We start from the raw sequence: 22,430 nt of genomic DNA on the forward strand, positions 1-22,430 counted from the left end.
ATAAACCGCGTGAGTTTTGACGAAACAGCCCGACGAGCAGCAGTTAAGTGAGTCATTATGGAGCCAATCTGATGTCACACTTGCGTTAACGGCGGGCTGTACGAGCGCGCATCTGCTCCTCAAGCAATAAGCCTGATTTAGATTTTTGGTTTGGTTTTTCATCACATTTTCTTTTACAATAAGGGTTGTTGTTTTTTTTAATTTTGGGAAAATATGCATATTTATTGACCAGAAATTTCCATTCTATGAAGCTGCAGCCAGCAACTGACCTAACTTAGCATAGCATAAAGCCTGAAGAAAGCTAATCCGAAATTGTACAATCAAAAAAAAATGTAATTAATAATTGAATCCTAATATATTTCTAAATGTTTTTTAATTTATTTTATTTATTTATTTGATTTTATTTATTTATTTGATTTTATTTTTTTAAGCCTACCTGACCAGCCAGCTGTTTACTGTTGCACATCTTTATCATGTAGCCTTTGCTAAAGCAGCTTCTCTGGACTGAATTACTCTATATCTTGTTTTTTATCAGCCAAAGAAACAACGTTTAAAAATAAAAAGCCGTGACTCCCATTAAATATAAAACTACAGCTAAATGACAGTTAGCTTAGCTTAGCCACAAAGTAGCAATAGAAACTATCTAGCAGTTACTTCCTTAGTCACATCCCCTTTTTGCTCTTTATTTACAACTTAAAAACCTTTTCACCTTACAGTCTACCATGCAAATAAAGTAAACGCAGCTGATCATATTTCCTAAAATGACAAATAAGACCAAAAAACAGGCAAATGTTTGGGTTGCATTTAATGAAAAATTTGCTTTCCTTTTATTTATATTATTTTTATAATTGATTTATTGATTGATTTTTTGCTGTTGTTGCGATGTCAGAGCTTGTCTGCAGTGTTCAGAGGCCTGAGTACATGTGAACTTGAAATTTCAAACCACGGCGTGGATCACAACCAGATTGTAAGATATCGTCCACGTTGAAATATTTTTTCTGAATGCGAGAGGAAAATGTTTTGCGCCACTCTTTACGTTTCGTGGTTTATGAGGGGAGAGATTCGTCGCAGTTGTTCGCCTTTGGTGGAGAAACGTCTTGTGTTGTGGCTGTGGGTAAAAATAACAGAAGGACTATAAATGGGATTTTGAATGTGACATGAAAAAACGAAAAGATAGCATAAAAAGTTTGTGTTTAGCTTAAAACTATTTTGAATTGTTAGATATATCAATAATGAGGATAAATATAATGCCAAATATTCAGTATTTGTACAGAAATATACATATATAAATATATAATATATGCCTAATTTAAATGGAACTATTTTCCACACTTGATCATCATTTTGTTGTTTAACATTCCTTTGTCGACATTATTTTATAAGATCTTCAGATAGCATGCAGGATAGTGAAAAATGAATGACTTATTTAGTGTTTCGCTGCTGTTCAGTATTACAGCGGTCTACAGATCCGTTTGTGTTTGCAAGATTCATTTAAGCTGAATATTTCTTTTCCAGATTTGTTTACAAAATGAGTTGTAAACTCTTTTTCTAAAATGGCTTTCATCAGTTCACGTCATTTTATTTCCCCCCCCCCCCGCTTTAACAATGTGTTGTTCCGTATTCTTTGCTTCTTCTAAGTACTGCTATCAGCCATCTGTTGTAAATACTTATGCAAATTAAACTTTTTGAAGAAAACGATGGTTGTGAAATGAAATTTCTCTTTTAAGAACTGGGACAGACGAGAGGCCGGGGGAGCAGTTCAGGGATTTAATATCAGTGAATGAATTTACAGGCCGACAGGTTGAGTCCAAAGAAATGATTCAGAACTCAGGAGTTCAGATTACAATTAGACACAAAGAAAAGCAGACAAACACAAAATGACACACACAATACACAAGAGAAGACACGATCACACAGGAGGCAGGTCATCAGTGACAGGACACAATGGGAAATAAGAAATATGGAAGGAAAAACCCTTTCAAAATAAAACCGACAACTCCAAAGCAAGTCATTTATTTGGATTTTTCCTGCTTTATCTATAAATTAATTAAATATAGTCTGGATAGGGGGTTTAGGTTTTTTTTTTTTTTTAAACTTTTTACTTAACACCCTTACAACAGAACATGCGCACACTTTTGTAATTAAAGATGTTTTTATTACAGCAAAGAAGCCAAACATTACAGACAAGAATAATTATGGACCATGAAAATCATTTCTCTACTCAGACTGACCTCACATCCAGAAATCTGCTTCATTCACTGCTCTTCAGGGCCGTTACTTCAGATTTTTTAAGGTGGACTCATGGCTGTCTGGACAGCTTTATCTCCTGAACTGTCTTGAATCAGTTAAAACTCTTCGGTCCGCATGCTATTGAGTCCCTGAAGACACTGAACGTTCTCTCCTGTCTTTGGGTCGGACCAGAAATCTGGATGAAAAAAACTTAAGACTGACGTCCCACTGGCATAAGAATGTCCTGCAATCAGTGGAAACTAAAATGCTTTTCATACAATATCTGTCAAATTTAAAGTTGAATCCTCTACGAGTACAATCTCTTTTTATCTACGACAGAACCAACGTCCTGTCATTGCATCCATCATCTAAATCTCTACTGTCCACCCAACAGTAGAGCTGTTTAGGGCGCTCATCACAGCCTATGTACAGTCACATCCTCACTGGGAGACCTGGGCTACTCTCGTCCCAATTGAGTGGAACCTCTGACGTTTTATTTACAATAATTTTTTTTCAATCAGTCCGTGCACAACAGAAACACAAATGGTATTCGGCAAAGCCCCACAAAGAAGCGATGAAGCGTTTGGACCGATAAAACAGCTCAAACTGTGGTCCAAACAATACTTAAAACATTGATCGTCCATGAAAACGCATTCAAAAGTCCAGGTCTCGATCTGAGACGTTGCTAAAATGCTTGGATTCAAATGATTAGGCACAAAACATGTTCTTTTTTTTTTTTTTAATTCCTTTTCCTGCATGTTTCACTCACTTCCTGGTCTGGGAGGATTCACTATAAACAGCTGATCCTGAGTGGAATGGGAGCGGATGGGGCTTCTGCACAAATAAACCACGGTAACATCACAGATTGTAGTAAGTAAAAACAAGACAATACTACTGAATTCCACCTAAATACTGAAAAATTACGTAATAACGCTTGAATATACAGCTTCTATCAGAGGTTCTTAAACGTCTCCTCGTGGACCCAAAGCGAGCTCAGTGGCCTCCGACCCATTACGAACAGAATCCTGGCCCAGTTTGGGCCCCGACCCGCGGTTTAAGAATCGCTGCTGGTGGAGAGTAAACATGGAATGAAGAATGATTGTTCTTACAAGCAATGCAAGTAAACAATAAATACAAACAATGTGCTTTATCCTTATAGACATATTTACACAAAGTCTTTGGCTTATGAATTAACATCAGCTACAAAATAACAATAAAAACAAAGTGTTGGCCACCAGTGCACAAAACAAATGAGGCCGGGGCGCGGGGAAGGGGGGCCCTTCCAATTCTATTCAAACCGTAAATGGGAATTAATATTATTTTATTATTATGATTCATTAAAGGTGATTCTACGTCAGTCTTTTCTCTTACGAGTTGACCAAAGTCTGTTAGTATTTGAAATAAAACAAAATAAAATAGCCCATTTGTGATTGGCTGAATTGAAAGTGCGTTGGGCCCAGCCCTGAAACGAACAGCACGATGCAAAATGTCATATGGTTTACAAAAAATAAAAATAAAAAATAAAAATCACAAGCGTTGCATTCAATGTTTCAGACTTGAAAACTTCTCGGCATCGGATCAGAAAATCAACTCTACAAATAGAAACACAAGTCACATTTTTTATGCGTACATTTTAAAATACTCATTTTTTTTCTGGTTGCCACTTCATGATATTATATGTAAAAAAACAACAACACGAAAAGCAGGACGCTCCCCTTGTAAACGTGATCTTTTTTGTTTCATTTTCAGACCTGTTTGTAAAAAGTGACTTTATCAAATCAAATTGACAGAGAGGGTCGGTGACGCACATGCAGCCCCTCTAACTGATACTTAGGTCTTATTTTCTTTTAAAACATCAAATGTAGGATGAGTTCAAAGTGGCAACTCAAACACATAACGGCGTTCCGGCAGAATCATAACCGAACATGACGATGCTGCTGATGCGTGGGAAACACAAGCGTTCACAGGCGACTCTTTAAGCGTGTACAGAAGTACAGGCTGCAGATATTCAAACATCACCATCATGACATGACCGACACCGTTCAGTGAGCAGGAACGTAAGTCCATCACAAGCTGTGGTCGCAGCTTTTATGGGGGGAGGGAGACACCCACAGTGCACAAGGGGTACTGCAGCTGGAACGACATCAAGTAGGCATCAAGTATGCAGACTGAGGAGGGGGGCGCTGCAGTGAGACGTTGAACATTTAAATGAGGCCCTAAACATACCGGGGCCCTCTGGCACTCGGGAAGCTGTACAGTAAGCATAAAGACAGATAAGGGATGACTCCCCCCCCGGTACACTCTTAGTAGCTCCTCCCCTTTGTCTACATCGCCCGACTCAGAGCCGGTTTTCGCTCCAGCTGCTCCTACTGATGCAATAAAACGGCGCTACAGAACAGCCACAGCGGCGGGGAGTCGGGGGCCAAGCCAAAGCAAAGGGTCAAACACACATGAAGTGAAAACGATGTTCCGTCGCCCTTCGTCTCCTCCTCCTCCTCGCTTCCGTCGTTTAGGAGGACTCGATGAACTCCAGCGCCAGGTCGTAGCAGAACCGGTACTGCTCCTGCGGACGGACAGGAAGGTTAATGTCTGGATCGTCACAGGAACAGGAAACGTCATCGAAAGGGAATTTCAAAATAAAATGTTTAAAAAGATTTTACAAGGATACCCACCGGAGTATCCACCATGTTGGGTTTACTGTTCCTCAAGGTCTTTACAGCATGGAAGACGTCAACCACACTCTGTCTCTTGGCCATCTCACACACGATGCTGCTGGTGCAGAACACGCCGCTGCGCCCGCCTCCGTTTCTGTCAGGAAACCAAAGGAACAATAAAGATTTCACCGCTTTTCTCTCCGGGTTTTGGCACGAGTCACCCCTCACGTTGTCGTCACAAACTCACAAGCAGTGCACGATGGTTCTTCCCTCTCCCTCCTCTCCCTCACGCTGCCACTGGTCCACTTGTAGGATCAGCTTGAGGAAGGAGCGTTTGGAGGCGGGGACTTCTCTGTGCCCCGCCCACCCCAGGTACTGAAACTGACGGACCATCAGGTAGCCTTCCTGAGGCTGATGGATCAAAAAAGACACAAAGTTGTTGGTCGGTTAGCAGTGACATTACGTGGCGACATCAGGATGGGGGGGTGGGGGTGTGTCTGCTGACCCTGGTGAGGTTGCAGACTCTGAAGAGTCGACTGATGACATCACAGTCCATGGAGCAGGACATACATTCCACCTGGACGGGGCCGTAGCGCAACATGCCCTCCTCTGGCCAGTACTGGGGGCAACCCTGAGAGAGAGGGACGACACACGATTTAACTCTTGTTCGTTACCACGGCGACGGTGGGGTGAGGTTGATAGATGCGCATTTAAAGCAATGTGAAAACATGTTTTCAGAATCAACCTGAGCCAAGTCGATCTCGTTCAGCATCACCAGGCTGGTACATCCATAGTCGTAAACCAGACGCCAGAAGTCTTTGACGGTGTTCGGCAAAGGATGCTGGGTAACGATGAACGCAGCCGGCTGTCTGTAGCTCTGCAGGAAGCAAAGGAGATACAAGTAACATGAGGCCTTTCTCGAAAAAAACGCCAACGACGTCATCAACTGTCTGCTTTGTCGCCGAAATATCTTTTATTTATTTCATCTTTCTTTGTCTCTCTCTCTCAAACACACACACAAACAAACACGAGCAGCAGAGCACAGCAGGACGAGGCGCCGGACGGCAAGCAACACGGATGACGTTTGGTCATGTGATCATGCAGCAGGGCCTGTTGTACGTGAGGGAGGGGGAGGAGCATGCGTTTTCAAACACAAACACACTCCGAAGGGGTCGTTCGGCTTCTTGTTCAGTCAGCGGTGAGAACATCAAACGTTGTTTTCATACGAAGCGACTGAACTGAAAGTGAAGTGAACTGTGATGGAGACGTACAGCCACACGTGTGAGACACGGGGGGGTGGGGGGGTGTTAGGGTTAGGGTTCGGGGAGTAAATGGCTTTGCTGGACATAAACCTGGTGGCACAACGACACTGAAGCCATGAAACAAATCCAGTACTAGAGATTCAAAGTAAAATCCCGTTACCTGGAACTCTTCTGACAGCTTGGTTAAAGAGAGGCCAAAGATAAGCGACTAAACTTTAAAGGTTTGGACTGAATTCCACACGTTTTACAGCAAGTACAACAATTTTTGTCCTCCGACTGCTTTTGTCGGAGAGAAGCCGGGTTTCTTTCCACACCATGTATGCATTCTAGTTTTTTTTTTCAACCGTTACTCTAAACTCAAACTGCACACGGCGCCGTCTGCTGCATTATCTCACAATCCTGCTATTAAACATTAAAAAGTACGACTTGATATTTCTACCTTACCCTTTCCTTCTACCTACTTATTGACCTTTTTTCAGGTCACGCATGTGGAGACACTCGACTGCTGCCGACGTAAAACGTGTTAAAGTCAAGGCTGGGTGGGGGCCAGAGAAGCTAGCAGAGAAGCTAGTCTTTTCAGAACCTGGATTTGTCTCTAGCCTTCTGCTGCTAAAAACCACAAACACAGCATCACACAAACAGGGAGGGGAGTCTGTGTGTGTGTGTGTGTGTGTGTGTGTGTGTGTGTGTGTGTGTGTGTGTGTGTGTGTGTGTCATTCAGGAGGTGTGTGTTGTTTCTATTAACATATGTTTGCAGAATTAGTAATAATTATTTGTGTGTAACCTTTTATAACGATTCAGTTTGGGACAACAGATATTAAATCATTACATATGCTTTTTACATGTTTTTTTTACATTGCAAACACAACTGAAACACATCTACTAGTCTAAAATGCTAATTCCACATCTTCCTATTAAATTAAGAACACTCACAGCGTAAAAAGTCCCAAACAACTGTTGTTAGATGTGTCATAAACCACACAAGCGTGTGCCAGACTTACATCCATAAGAGCCGCATTGATGTAGTTGCTGCTTTCTCCATCTATCGTAATGAGGAAGGGGAGGCATCTGTCAGGAGGAAGGCCATCCATAAAGCGGTTCTTGTCTTGGTTTCTAGGCAACAATGCAATGCTGCAGTCTTCAGGCTGAGGCTGAGGAGTCACCGAGTTTAACGTCTGGACAAAGAGACAGATGTATTTAAAGTTAGTTTTCTAACATCGGACACATTAGGATGGAAATATTCAACTAAAATCATGCAAGAGACAAAAGGTGGATGAAAGTGTAGTTCCACTTTCTGGCCACTACGGGCGCTGTGGATACTTTTCTTTCCATATTAGAGCCCCAGTGTTTGTGTGTCCACAGGCCCATTGTGTTTGTGTGCTTTTGTGGTGATGACGATGATGAAGAGAAAAGCATCCTACAGACGAAGAAGCCTGTTATCCAGTAAATATACATAATTTAAAACATTCCTTCCTGCAGGAAAGTAGTGCGAGATTTTTGTTTAGAGTATTGCGAAATAATACTGGACTGATAAAAATATTCTGAGTAGTTCCAGTGGTGTACAGCTTTAAAGTAGATTTAGAAGATGATCTTATCGACACGCTTAGCGCTGTCTTATCTTTCACACAAAAAAACCCACAAGAAGCGGTAGTGAAACCACTGAAAAAAATTCCATGAATATGAATGAGGAGGATTATGGTGTAGGAGTGGCTTGAGACCTTTCTGTTGACATTTTGGTGTTTACTCTGTGCTGTCAAAATGAAATATAACTGATATAAATTCAAGCTCGCCACAGCCTGTTGTCTTTGATGGAAAAAATTGTGGCATTCGTACTTCTTAGCCACGACGTGACGGATGGAGAAGCTTAAAAGGTTAAAAAGAGAGATTATGATGAGGTTTACCTGGAACTCGTCCTTCAGATGCGAGGAGTTGGTCTGCGAGTCGATGCGGATCAGCTCGTAAAAAGCAGCCTTGAACTCGCAGACTGGGATGGCTGTTTCTCCACACAGACAAGCCTCTAGGATGGCGTCATGGATGAATATGTACTGCTCCTGAAGCCAGATAATTCAAGACACGCATATAATGATGTACAAACATTATCTTTCACTCCTACACTGGTAAACAGTAGAACATAGAGCAGTTGTCGCGTGAAAAACATAAACAGCAGTGATACCAGATGAAAGTGAGCATGCTGACAGTGTGGGTGAGTGATGGCTCATGGGAGATGGAGCAATGAGTGAGATGAGACGATGACTGTCGAGATTTTCTTCTCTTCCCTTTAGAAAATTAAGTTTTCTAGAACTTTCCAGGATTAGCAGAGTGAATGCAGCTTCGATCAGCATGCAGTGGATAAATCTAGTTTACTTCTAGCATGAATGTCAAAAACCTCATAAACAGCAACCAAGCAGGGATAATATTAGCATGTATACTTTGTACTAATAAAATGTTAAACAGAATTAATTTGTAATGGAAAAAATATGGAAATATATCTAGTTTTTACAGTATGTTCTTTTTACATATGATGTAATTCTTTATCTGACCACTAGGTGGTACTAAAGCAATATATCTTCAAATAGTTGGAAAAAGTTTCAAATAAAAAGTGTTTATTAGAATAAAGTTTGCTATGTTTGTGAAGTGAATGAAATATTTAGGAATGTGTGGCAGATAGATGAAGGATGAAGTCAATTCCTGTCTGCAACTTCCTGAGTCTTCTAAGCTAAGGATGCAGATGGAGGATGGGTAATGCAGTCACCTCAGTCTGTACCATGTTGATCCTCCTGGAGCGAAGAGCTTTCACACAGTTGTAGATGTCCACCACTCCCTCTCTCTCTGCCATGTCCAACATGATGTCGATGACTATAAAACAGCCTGTACGACCTGCTCCAGCACTGCAGGGGCAAACACCGAGCGTGGAGATCAGTGTCTGTTGGTTTATGACTGTAGATGTGTATTTCTGGTCTTTGGATGAACATCAATCAGTTAAAAAAGCATTTCATACCTGCAGTGGACTACTATCGGACCAGCAGAGGGTGGATTAGAGATTTTAACTCTGCGGATGAAGGAAAGTAGTCCCGTGGCATGATATGGAACTCCGTGATCAGGCCAGCCTGTGAAGTGGAACTGCTTGACTTCCCGGACCTCATTGAAACCACGCTGAGCAAAGACAGAAGACAGGTTAGCTTACATGTCTTACATGTTGTATGAGCTGTTGTATGACATGTTGTAGAATGTCAGTTATCACTCACCCTCTCCAGTGTGAAAGTGCGAACCACATATTCAGCCAGAGGTTCCACCTCCACAAAGGTCACCTTGAAGTCTCCGTACACCTCTGCGTCATCGGGCCAGTACTTGTAGCATTTGACCTGTTCAAAATGGAATACAGTGCGCCCGCATTACTCGCAGTTAATGCATTCTAGAAACTACACGTGAATAAAGAATTCCGCGATAGAGTAACAAACTATTTATCTTATTATTTACTGATATTAAACCACCTTCTATCTGTATTACCTTTCCCCACACTCTGATAGACTGTTTAAAGCACTTTTTTGTCTCACGGAAGTCCGAGACTCACAGAACGTAGCGCACTTCTGGATGCTGTCAGCCAATAGCATGCGCGTATGGTATCAGGTGACTACCTACTTAAAAATCCGCGATGAGGTGAAGACAGGCCTCTTAAAGCACGGATACGAGGGAGACTACTGTATAAGAAATCTAGTGCAAAGAAAGTTCTGCATTTGAAGACTATTTTTCTGGCACACACACATACTAGAGCTCCTTTAAAATGTTAATTTCTTCCAATTCGCAATTTATTTTTCTATAAATATGGAAAAGCAAGACCAATAAAGGAGCAACGTACCCTTCCAACCTCCACCAGATTGGTTACCATGACGATGCAAGCTGACTGTTCCTGCCACACCATCCTCCAGAAGTCGTACACGGTCTCATGAACGGGGCCTGGAAACAAAGATGCACGTTCAGCACGAATGACTTCAGTTTCTGTGAACTGGAACTCACAACATGCTGCATGAAAGCCGTTATGATGAATTCCTCTGCTAACACGCTTCCACCGCATTACAGCATCTTACCCTGAGTGGCGATGTAGTGACTCGGTCTCTGGTAGCCCTGAAAACACGACGACACAACACCGTTACTCACTGACTCAAGAATCCATTTCAAAACCAACAAACATCCCAGCTTAAAGAATTAGTTTCAAAACCTTCTAAAGTTAAATGTTTAACTCTCAGTATTCATTCTTGACCTTCTGAATCATATCTAAATTGATTCTGAATTCTACAGATGCAACGATGGCTCCTTTATGGCAGCTGTCGGCTGCACATAACAACAACCACATCTTGCTGGAAAATAAACATATTTAGAGCACACAGTGGGATGTAAGGTGGTGGTGGTGGATGGGGGGTGGGGGCAGGATGGAGTGGAATCTTTCATGCAGCAGTGGCCCCAGCAACTCAACGTGACTCATTGCGTGTACCTCCGAGTGAAAGAACAGATAACAAAGGTGGAGGTGGTGAAAAAAGGGTGGAGGGGCACGAATGAGAGGATCCACAGTGATACTTACATCCCTGTACAGCCAAATCTACAGCCAAAGCCACAGGCAGAAAGAACGAGTGGAGGAAAGGAAGAAAGAAAGCACAACAATGTCAGTGAGTGTCACTCAGAAAAAAGAAAAGTTGCATTGACATAATGGGAGCTTGAACAGAACATGCAAAAAAAAAATCATGATCTAAAACGTAGACTGAAGAGAGAGGACACTCTGATTGTTGTTCTTCCTTTTTAACGAAACAGGAAGTGTTCCCTCCATCCATTCTCGTTCTAGCGTCATGTGAGCTGCAGCATGCGCGTGTTTTTAATGGTTAATGATCACATAGAAGATAAATGCTGCAAGCATGTGTCATGCAGACTGTTGTTAAGATGACAGCAGAGTGGATAAAACATGGATGGATGAGTGATAGATGGTGTAACAGACAAATAAAAGAGAGATAAATTAGTCTCTTCATGAAGTGGATGAATCTATCTATCTGTCAAGATGTAAACATGGATACATGAATAAAGAACAGCGACACACACACATATGATCTGACGATGACGTATGACGTGATCGGATGTGTTCAACGGCACGATGGATGACTGGAAGACGCAATAAAGGTATAGAGGCCTGACATACGAGCGAGGGAGTGTGGTTTCGTTGGTTTCGTTGGGAGCCAATAGTAGCATTCGATGCGTTTCCACTTACATCGATGTAGTTGGCGTTGATATAGTCGGAGGAGGGGTCGTCTTCGATGGGCTGGAGAATAACCCTTGAGTGGTCATCTGCAGAGGGAAAAAGAGAATCAGAAAAAGGAGATGACAAAGAGAGAGATCAATTAACAAAAAAATTCTATGGAAAGTTAATAGTTGTTGTTTTAACGGCCCAAATTCAAAAGAATCATCAGCATCCCTTCCCGGCGGGACACAAGGAAGGGACTGTCCTTTTGCTTTCCCTTCTCTTCTTCCTCCTAGAACGTCTCTTCAGCTTAAGATCGACCTTATTTGCTTACATGCTATAATATTCCCGTAGCGGTTCTTGGTGCGGTTTTGCTCCTTCTTGGCGACATCCCAGGAGGCTGATTGGCCCTCGAAGAAGCTCTGTATCACCAACAACACACAAAACAAGAAATAAAATTACTCATCAGGGTAACTGATGATGACGGGGACAGCTGGACGATGCTATCATCTCTTTCAGATTAGTCGTTTACATTAGAAACTAAACTCTCTGAAACCTTTCTGCTACAAACACTACTACAAAATGCTACTGTTAGAAACGCTGCAAATAATCTTACTTCATATTCCTCCTTGAAGCCGTAGCTGTCGGAGGTTTTCATGAGGTTGATGTGCTGCAGGAGGTCGGCCACTCTGATGGCGGGGTGGAGCTGTCCCGTCTGATAAGGAGACTCGGTTCCTTCACAGTGATAACGAGGAACATCCAGAAGTCGGCTGTTCTCCGCCGCAGAGCCGCTGTGGTTCTCATCTGCAGAAAGGGGAGGACGTTTTTGATCGGTTCGTTCGTAAGTTAAGGCGAGATTTGCATCATTATTTTATTCAGGATGGATGAATCACGTAGAAAATGCAGCGACTGTGGCTTTTCATTCATCCTAAATCGATCCAAGATGATTTATATGAACCATTTCCACACATGCCGCATCTCCAAAAACCAAATAAACCATCGATCACGATGTTTTCCGTTTACTCACCTGTGATCGGAACTACACGTCAAGGCAGCAGAGGAGGAAAAGAGCAAAGAAATGTCAGGTTACAGCATCAGAGCTTCATTAGTAAGAACAGAAACTACAAGCTACAGGGTTGATCGATCTAATGAAGCCTCCAGGGTGTAGATGATGGACCAAATTAAAAAAAATAGACATTCAACATTAAGTGAAAAGCACGGAAAGTTTATTTCCAACTACACACCCAGGCAATTAGCTCCTATATAGTGGAGCGCCTGCAGGCTTAATGATCGCAGTGTAGCATCTTTATCATTAACTCTACATTTAAGAATGCTGTGCGTTAAAAAAGCGATTCAGTTGCGGGTAATTTGGTTTTTAGCAGAACCTCCTCGTGAATGTTTCTGTGCTGTCGTGGATAATGTAAGCCGACAGTAGGAAAAGGAAGACTGACAGGCTGTGTGTGTGTGTGTGTGTGTTTCAGCACAAGCGACTGATTTTATCTCCACCTCTGTTTATGAACTGACACTGTTTATTTCATCTAACGGATGCTTTCCTCTGCTCGGAGGACATGTTAGCTCGTTACCGATTGTTAAAGGTTTGTTAAGCCTTCGTCAGGCAAATTAACAGCAAACTTGACCTGACACCGTCTCTCAATTGGCTACTTCCTGCTACTTCTTTCCACTCTGTGATGTGATTGGCCGAGACAGATCGTAACTGCAGCCTTCACTCCAAATTAGAAGCAATGGAAGAGTTAATTAGCACAGTTTGGTGGCGTTGTGGATTGCGGAGCCCTTAAGGTTGCGTTACAACTCCACATCACGCTGTAATGTCGATGCCAGATTAAACTAAAGATAAACAGATTGCAGAGCGATGCCGAGGACGGAGCCAACTTGGCAAAAAACTACAGAGTTCGTGATTCAGAGAGGGGAGTCGGCTACAAAACAAGGCTGGGGAATAACACAGATGGCCGATACTCCAGCAGACTTCTTGATCCAGTCCAGCAAACACACAAGCCTGTAGGCGCTGTGTTGTTCACTGTGACTTGATGTCACAGATTTAGTCTTTAGTCATTTGCAGTGGCGATGTGACAAATTGTCTTCTTCCTTTCATGCATCAGATTCTGTCGTTTGTTTTTTGAGGGGGGACAGGAGATGGAACGTCTTAAAACAACTTAAACTGTAGAAATAATGAGGTCTCTAAGGAAGGATGATGGTAATCACTAAGAATATCAACATGTCTCAGTGGGAGACTGATCGTGGTTGAAGATCGAGAGTGATGGAACCTGAAGGGAAATCATAACATGACAGGTTTTAGTACTGGCCAGGTTTTACACAGAATTAGCTCGAGGTGACAAAAATACTCATGTTTAGATTGTCTTTGAATCAGACCCAAAAAATCCATTTGTTTTTTTTAAATATCTGCTAAATTATGTTCATTTCAATTCCTTTTTTTTTGTGAAGATTAGAGACTCTTGTCAACATCGAGCAAAGACAACGGTGGTACCAAAACCTCAATCAAGCTGAAGCGTCCTCCCACATAAACATCAGGTAGCTGACAGAGGCCAAAGCTAAAAAACCTGCATGTGATGGAAACGTCGACCCTGACTGATGCTATAAGTGGACATAATTGGCACCTATGGGATGGGATGACACACAGAGACATGTAGGATGGGGCTGTAAACACAGGGGCTCTGAGATGATGGTGGGTGATTAATAAGGGGAGCCGATGGTGAATGCGACACATCCAACCATGGCAGAGGTCTCACCTAGCACAGCGGTAGGAACCAGAGGATCGTTGGGCACTGCAGGAGAAAATGGTCTAAATGTCAGCGTTACTACAACAAAAGTGAGGACGTAGAGGAGAGCTGTGAGCATCAGGAATCCAAATATGTTTCTATCAATTTGACAGGAAAAGGAAATCATTCGTAACTTTTTCTCTGTGACGCAAAATCACCGCCTGTCTATGTCAAACTGTTGAACTGAACCAGGGCAGAACGGCGTGCTTACAGCTGACCATTTGATTAAAAAAAAAAAGAAGAAAAGACAACCTGGTTTCTGCCTCTCGACTGCGAGAATTGGAGATATCGCAGCATCTTTAGGTTTTTCAGACATTTCATAGGATTAACCAAAAAATCACTCTAACAATCAGCAAACTAAAAACCAAAATATAATGCAAGCTGTTAACTTGATGTTAGTAAGAACAATGCGAGCATCAAGACTCAAGAAAGCAATAAAGAAAGCGTTTAAATGGTAGAAGATAAAAGTAATCATTTACATTTGAGGATCAATACCACAGATTGGATTTAAATCATATCAATAACCTACATCTGTTGTTATAGTTGTGCGAGTCCATGAATGTCACAGCCATGGGGTCGTCGCCATGCAGGGTGCTCTGGTCGGCATAGCTGCGATCCATGGCGTTCACCATGTGCGTCATTTCCTGCCGAGTCGTTCCTATGGCGTCTTTTCGCTTTTTGGCCAGTTTCCTGTCAGATAAAGGGGGGGGGGGGGCAGAGAAGGAACCAGTCAGGCATCGTAGAAACAAACATCAACATCAGCCAACCTGCAGACCACCGCCTTGTAAGGAATTAAAATTTAAAGTACAGTTTGATTTTGTGTCAAGTTGCTGTGGTTGGGTCTCTTCTTTCTGGCTGGGGGGCTGCAGGCTGCCGACTCGAGATGCATAACAACTTACAGAGAAGAAGAGGAAAGAAACAGGACAGAACGAGCAAAAGGGGGCAACATGAGAGGCTTGTTGTAAAAGGCAGCATGGAACCAGTTCAGATATACAAGCAGAGGGAAACAGCATCCAAATGATACCATGGAAACCGACCTATGACCTGCAGGAAGCAAACCTGTTCCCAGCCTCCAAATCAGAAGAGAGCTGTCAGATGAAAATGTTTGTTTTATTCTATTGTTTCTCTCTTTTGGGTGATTTTCATTTTTCATTCATTTTCTTTTTAGAAAGAATGTAAAACAAAATGAAAACGAACAAACGACAAAAGTATTTCATCCGACAGCAAAGGAGAAATCTAACTGAAACAACAGTGAGGACAGAACTTAAACATCTAAGGACCAAAGTACCGTCATTATCAAACAGACACCACATAAACAATCACCTATATGCAGTTTGTCTAGAAAACATATATTTAGAACCAAAATTTCTTAATTTTAATCTGTTGTTCTTCTTCATTTCTGTTTTTTTTTTTTTGCAGACTTGGTGAAGAAAAATAACAGTTTAACATTCCAGGTTTTCAAGGTTTAAGTCTCTCAATGTGTGCAAAATCCATGAAACCGCAGGAAAGAACAACGGCAAAGGGCTCAATGCTTCAAGCATGACGGGTCGTGCAGGAACAGCTTGTGCCCAGAGCCGTAGGTGTGCATCAGTTCAGTCAACTCGTCAACAGACGGAGGATTTGAAACGAGCTCATCGGCTCAAACCCACAGGTTTAATGAAGGCATAGATTTTTGTTGCGTCACTGATGAGACGTACAGCTCTGACTTCTTCCCTGCAATCACACAGGAAGCATGCTGCGTTTGGCTCTACTTCACCTCCTGACCCCAAAATACACCAACTCTACCTCGAAGACCACATACACACAATAAAACACACACTCACACGCACACACACACACACAAACACTCAGAAAAGTAGATTGATTAATGTATGGATTAAGAATGGGCGTGGTGAAATTCTATAGAAATGTTTGAACATTTGAATCTTTACCGGTCTAGTGAGGCACAAACATCTCTGTGTGTGTGTGTGTGTGTGTGTGTGTGTGTGTGTGTGTGTGTGTGTGTGTGTGTGTGTTCCTGCTGGAGATCACACTGAGCAGACCTAACGGGATTCAGCCAATGAAAGACAACCAGAGACAGAGCAGACAGAGAGAGCACCCGCAGACCGACCAATCAGAGCAGTTCGCTCCAAACAAATGCCTCGGATTGAGAACCAGGAAATAGGCGCCGAGCGCCTGGAGCAGAGTTACACCGTGATACCTGTGACTTGATGGGCAGATGGATGATCACATGACTACATGCACACAAAGAGCTACAAGTCACAAGTGCAGCATTCTTTTTTCAAAAAACACGCTTCGGCCTGTGTCGTCCCACTGCGGCCTGTTCGGTTCTGGTTTACGGCCAACTCCGGCCTTCAAGAGCCTGCTTCAGAGCAACTTTGGAGCATGTAGAGGACACCGGGGTGGAGGTCAATTCGCTATCAGTTCAGTCGCTTTAAGAGAAGCTAAATCTGCTAGGGATTAAGCGTTTAGTACTGTTATCAAAACTTCAGCATCTCTTGTCATTTCCTGTGATTTAAATATGAGATGGTCAAAAATAAAAAATCCACTATGGTCCTGAGCCGACTGGCATGAAAGCGGATTGACCCCCACCCCGGCAAAGGCGTCAATGAGGATGGCTTTGGTTGGTTGGTCAGAGCTGAAAATGTGTTCTGTCTTGAAAAAAGTATACTGCATCTTTAAAAATAACAACAACTAGCCACTAATAATTTGCCCAATAAGATAACAGCAGCTGGGTGTGCTGATTGTTGATTGGTTGTTTACTTACAGGTAATAAGAGTATGAATAGTAGGTCCTCCTGGGGTTGTGAGCCAATCAGAAAGCAAAGAATGAGACATAAGGGTCATTGAATATGCAAATTAGGACAATAATGTCCTTTTCCAACCAGCAACAACTGAAACAGAAGAAAACACCTTTTGACTGCTACAACTTGAGGGTCATGCAAAGGTTTGTTCTACTATGGGCCTTATTTTGTTTTTGAAAAATAAAAACTCTATGATAAGTAATTCCTGCAAAACAGGCTAGGAAACTGGAACTACAATAACAACAAGCTATTATATGAAGGTAAGAACATGTAGTCATCCTCTTCTCAACGGCTCAATGTGTCATATTGAAAATATTCATACAAACTACTTCAGTAACATTTATTAAAACTGCATGGCCACAATTACAGATCATTACTTACTCCTAAGGATAACGAATAATGCGTAAAAACGTTGATCTGTAACACCACGCAGCTCACTTCCTGTCAAGCAGCATGATGTCATTGTGATGTCATCATGTCCCACTATTTTAAAGATGCAGTATTGTTCAAAGTTGTACAGGTTTAATGACAATGAAGATTGATCTCCCCACAAACCCTCATGGAGAACTACTGCACGCTAACAAAAGGTGACATAAAATCAAGTTTTATATAATTAAAATCACTTGTCATGTTTTCACTGTTTAGTTGCATTCAATGTAAAAATGTCTGCATGAACATTTATTTTAAACTGACACGTTCTCTCAAGGCAAGCATTCATTACTGTCTGAAAACATTAGCAGTTGTTGTTTTGAATTGAGTGAGAATTGATGGGATATAATTCACTTAACACGAAAGTACTGAACCTGCTTCATATGTGCAAATTAAATCCTAATTATTCTGCTCGAGCAAGGCACATGAGATTCCCTGAGCATCAGATGTTTATTGATTGAAGCTTATCGAACACAACCTTCCTTATGTGTATCCATACATACATACCCTGAAAAGAACCAGAGGTATAGCGTGATAGTTCATCCTCACTTTACCCATAATTGATTAGCAGAGTTTGGCCTCTGTGCAAAACAACAATCCAGACTCTAGGTTGATAGAGAAAAGGTCACAATTCGACGTTTTTTGTTTTTTTTAAAAAGGAATATTTTGCCTGTGTGTCTTTGGTAATACCCGTTATTTATATCTATATTTACCATAAATTTATATGTATAGTTGTGGTTGCATTTTATCACCACGTGGTGGAGCTGTGCACCAAACTAACGGTGAGGCGACGCGGACACTAGATAAAGTACTTCTCTCTGGTCCTCTAGAACTACATAAAGGTTTTTTCCTCTTGTATTAACTAATAAAGAAAACCTCTCCTTTACTTTGCATTCTCATACATTTCACCTAAACTAATGCATACAGCCGTGCAAGTGCTAAAAACACTTAACGTGCACATTTAACAACCAAACCAGTATGTTAACATAGATATATAGATATATATGTATATATATATACACACACTGTTCTGAGTGGTTGAACAGCTGGAGCATAAAACAAACAAACAAACAAACTGCCCCAGATCTTTCTCGCAATAAAACACACATCTCTGAGGTAAGACTTTCTAATTTTAGAAGTAATTCCACATGGTTGTCAGGAAAACAAGCACCAGCTATTCATTAAAAAACACAACAGAGATCCAGGAAGTAATCTAGCTGGTTCTGGAGGGAGATCAACGTTAATGATGGATGGATGGAAGATGGTGCTTTTACCCGACCGACACACAAGAGAATGGATTTAGACGCACAATTGTGTCTGCGTGTTCTTGCAGCTGTATCCATGCTGGTATGAGTATTTGAAATCTGTGAAACTCCCCCATTAAAGCTATTTTAATGGGCGTAGTGAAGGGGCTATCACTCACCTCTTCTTGACCAATAGGATGGCTACCAGTAACAGCAATATAAAAACGAGTACGCCAGCACTGATCCCTGCGATTTTCACCACCCGATCCGTCTGCTTGGCAGGGTCAGGGATGACTTCCGGCTCCTCCGTAGCTCCTATAAAAACATGAAATGAGTAAATGTTTAGTATAAAGTACCAAGTTATTTTCTAAAATACAAATTTCTGATTTTAAAATCTTCTTGTTCCCCTTACAGTTTGGACCATTACCACTGGAAAGACTGAAAGCTTCACCGTGTGGGTTTAATGTTGCAGTGTGTGATTTTTATCAGAACTGCATGATATCAGATTAAAAAACAAAAGTCAATAAAATTGATTATGCTTCTAAAAACCCAAACCCTCCATCATTTAAACAATCATCTGAGTCAGCAATCTGGTCTGATAAAAGCAAGCCCAGCGGTCCACCGAGCGTTCCTGTAACCTTGACTCTTTACCCGTTTTTACAAAACCTATCTAAGATAGAAACGGGTATCAAAGATTAAATAAAGAATGGAAATAAGAACATCGTAGCTCCACTTTAAAGCAGCAGCAGAGATAGTAATGATGTCTGTGTAAAAGGGTGAGACTGCAGCAGGGGACGCATGCTGTTTCGCCCGATGTTGTGTTACAAATCACGCCTCTTTTGCTTCCAGTACACTGGCACGCTGTCTGAAATCACACACTGGTTTGGAATCATGCCAGTGTTTTTGGATTGGTGTGAAAAAAGCAAATCTGGCGTGACGGGTGAGTCCTCGTTGCAGTGGGACTGTAGGATCTGTGTGTCACCAAGGGTTTTCAGCAGGTGAACATCCAGCTAGTCCTCATCTTGACTTTAAACCTGATTTACAGCTAAAATCTTGATTTGAATCTTGATTTGATTTTGATTTATATGACCCTGTGACACCATTTCACATACATTCTTTTAAAAAATGGCCTCACATCAGACAATCCTGTGAGACATTTAAAAATGAAACTTTAATCAGTCTTGTTTCAAAGATCAGGTAAATATCAAGACTGGAAATATTCTTTGGGAAACTATCATAAATGTCAAGGTAGTTCTCTGTCTTGATCCAAACATAGCCAGAAGTTTTTATGTTTGAGAAGATTATTTTTCTCAGACATTGTTTGAAGTCACGACAACTGAAGCGAGTGTGTTTTATAACAGCGATCATGACAAAGAAAGAAGACTGAAGATGATGAAAGTCTAAATCCATGTTAGCGTCTTTAAATATCTTTTTCCTTACAATTTATGAACTGATGATGACACAAGATGGAAAATCAGTGGATCATAAAAATCAATAACTTCACTAGGATAAACCAAACTGGAACAACCAAAACTACTTGTGCAGCACCTGAAAGTTGCTGCATTCCATCAGTGGAGGTGACGATGTAAATTCCTCCACTTACAACTTGGAGGTGGGTCGGATGAAACTGTAAACACTTCACATTTCAGCTTCTGATTCATTTTGATTCATCATCTGACTTTTAATATGCCGACCCGGCGAACTACCTGCACACTCAACACTCCTACTCCTATCTGCAACCACACACACAGAAAGCCTAAAAACATTACAAGACAAATTGCCCACACAAACACAAATAATATGCTTCTCAATCGGTTGCACGTCGTCTTCTTTGCATTTCAAATTATCCTTTGCATCGTGTTCTCATTGAGAAATACTTTGAAATGCAAAATCATGGCGGCTGTCCCGGGATTCTGAACCACTGTCAGTTTGTTTCTTGTACTGAAACTCATTTCTGTTCCTGATGACTTCAGAGAATTGACTGACTCCGTCATTTTGTCTGTTGCAATATAATTCATAAATGATACTTTAGGCGGATTGCTCTCTGCAGCAAGGGGGGTGAGGGTGTTCACCCTGTTGATCATGGACAGAAAGTCAACAGAAAGAGAGCGAGCAGCTGCTTTCATGCCCATAAGCTCAGAGATCTGATCCCCTAACGTCAGAATAGTTCATACTGCAGGCCTAAGAACATTATCATGCATTACGATAATCCAAATAATCCAACACAAAGACATATGCACAAAAGTCAACATAATGCAATGCATCTCTTAAACAATAATCCACTTCTAATGCAAAATATCAACAAGATAAAAATAATCTCCCCCTTTCTTTATCTCCCTCAGTATTTGTGGACTTAATTTTATTTCATTATAAAATGCTTCTGTGGATGAAATCTTTGAAATGTCCTCATCCGGCGCCGTTATGTAACAATATTAGAAACCCGCGGTCATGGAGGGGGCATGAGCAGCAATGTGTTCGCGTCAACACCACTTTGAAAGGATAATGTTGGCGTTATGTATTTTTCTCAGTGTCATTAATACCACTAAAAGACAACTTGTTTCCATGTCTGTGGCCCCTAATATCCTTAAAACCATAAACAACAAATAGGTCACACAAGAAAACAACCAATGGCAAAATCTAGAACAGTTACTGTACAGCTATCAGTACACTAGCTCACATAGGATGAAAGCAAATTATTGATAGAAGTACAAATTCTACTAAAATGAACTTCCTTCTAAAAATCGCATTAATATGATTTTACCCAAACAACAAAAATAAGACATCACAGTAAAATTTACTTCCTTTTCCACTTCTGTGTCACCTGATCGCCTTTGGGAACAAACATAGTTGTCGAGCTGAAAGCAGCTAGCATAGCGCTATGATTTTAGAAAATTAAGATGACTTTATTTTATGAGCTTGAGAAAAATAAATCAGGATGTAAATCAAGTATCTAGCAACTCTTTATGATTTAATCAGATCTACGCAACACTGATTTTTTTTCAATAACTGTCATAATATGTGAAACACTTAGAAAAACAGTTGCGGGTTATAGGTCTTAATGTCCGTAAACATTATCCAGGTCAGTACACTTGAACTCACAACCCACTCACCCAAGGCAGCAATGATAATATACAATACTCCCGATGACGAATAAGACCACCGACTCTTAATCCTTCCTCCCAGATGAACAGTTGAGTGTTCACACAAACACACACACACATGCAGAGGGGCAGTTGCTTGACCTCAATGTCCATTATTTTGTCGTCTTGTTTTATTTATATTAAAAAAAAAAAAATCGACCTTTCATGTTCACTCAGACACCCTCAGGCCAGACAGGCCGACCAGCATAGAAAGACTAACAGTCTTTGGAGAAGGAAGTCGCCACCTGTTCAAGCAATCGCCAGTAGTTCTTGAAATATGATGACGCTGGAGAGAAGCTTTCAACATTTTCAGCTATTTTACAGTAGGAAGTGACACCCTAGTGGCGCTGGAGGGACTAAACCAAAACTTTGATCCATCCTGTGGGATTAATGTCCTATAAGCATTCTGGCTTACAGGGTTTATTCACACTGGAGTCTTAATGGAAAAAGCAGATGAACTTCTAAACAGGATGGCTTTGTTTCATGTGGAAATGGATTTCCTACATTAAACATGTTTAAGGTCCATTGATGTTGTCTTTTTTATGAAAATCAACCAGCTGAGGCTGTTTGTGCTAAAATGGAAATAGATTTATTACACTAATATAAACTTGCAGATATTCCACTCGTGCAACATTTCCATGACAGAGTACGAA

At 41.3% G+C, this 22,430-nt stretch overlaps 1 protein-coding gene across 7 annotated transcripts in view; it reads right to left on the reverse strand.

The window, feature by feature from the left end:
• Positions 1-2,133: 2,133 nt before the first annotated feature.
• The window catches only part of ptprk (protein tyrosine phosphatase receptor type K), an 87,068-nt gene continuing 66,771 nt past the window's right edge, over positions 2,134-22,430 (reverse strand). The window contains exons 20-40 of one of the 7 annotated variants that reach the window (XM_068341863.1): positions 18,817-18,952; positions 16,929-16,958; positions 14,691-14,851; positions 14,132-14,167; positions 12,394-12,405; positions 11,983-12,170; positions 11,701-11,788; positions 11,328-11,473; positions 10,722-10,739; positions 10,231-10,267; positions 10,002-10,099; positions 9,391-9,507; positions 9,144-9,298; positions 8,898-9,033; positions 8,047-8,196; positions 7,147-7,320; positions 5,629-5,760; positions 5,389-5,514; positions 5,131-5,294; positions 4,902-5,037; positions 2,134-4,792 (exon numbers count right to left, since the gene is read on the reverse strand). In XM_068341863.1, coding sequence (XP_068197964.1) covers positions 4,739-4,792; positions 4,902-5,037; positions 5,131-5,294; positions 5,389-5,514; positions 5,629-5,760; positions 7,147-7,320; positions 8,047-8,196; positions 8,898-9,033; positions 9,144-9,298; positions 9,391-9,507; positions 10,002-10,099; positions 10,231-10,267; positions 10,722-10,739; positions 11,328-11,473; positions 11,701-11,788; positions 11,983-12,170; positions 12,394-12,405; positions 14,132-14,167; positions 14,691-14,851; positions 16,929-16,958; positions 18,817-18,952 — 2,294 coding nt within the window. In that variant the 3' untranslated portion in view covers positions 2,134-4,738. The remainder of the gene's footprint in view (positions 4,793-4,901; positions 5,038-5,130; positions 5,295-5,388; positions 5,515-5,628; positions 5,761-7,146; positions 7,321-8,046; positions 8,197-8,897; positions 9,034-9,143; positions 9,299-9,390; positions 9,508-10,001; positions 10,100-10,230; positions 10,268-10,721; positions 10,740-11,327; positions 11,474-11,700; positions 11,789-11,982; positions 12,171-12,393; positions 12,406-14,131; positions 14,168-14,690; positions 14,852-16,928; positions 16,959-18,816; positions 18,953-22,430) is intronic. The other 6 variants (XM_068341865.1, XM_068341867.1, XM_068341864.1 and 3 more) reach the window with 6 other exon arrangements.

The sequence above is a fragment of the Antennarius striatus genome, chromosome 19 (assembly GCF_040054535.1).
Source record: "Antennarius striatus isolate MH-2024 chromosome 19, ASM4005453v1, whole genome shotgun sequence".
Lineage (NCBI taxonomy): Eukaryota > Metazoa > Chordata > Actinopteri > Lophiiformes > Antennariidae > Antennarius > Antennarius striatus.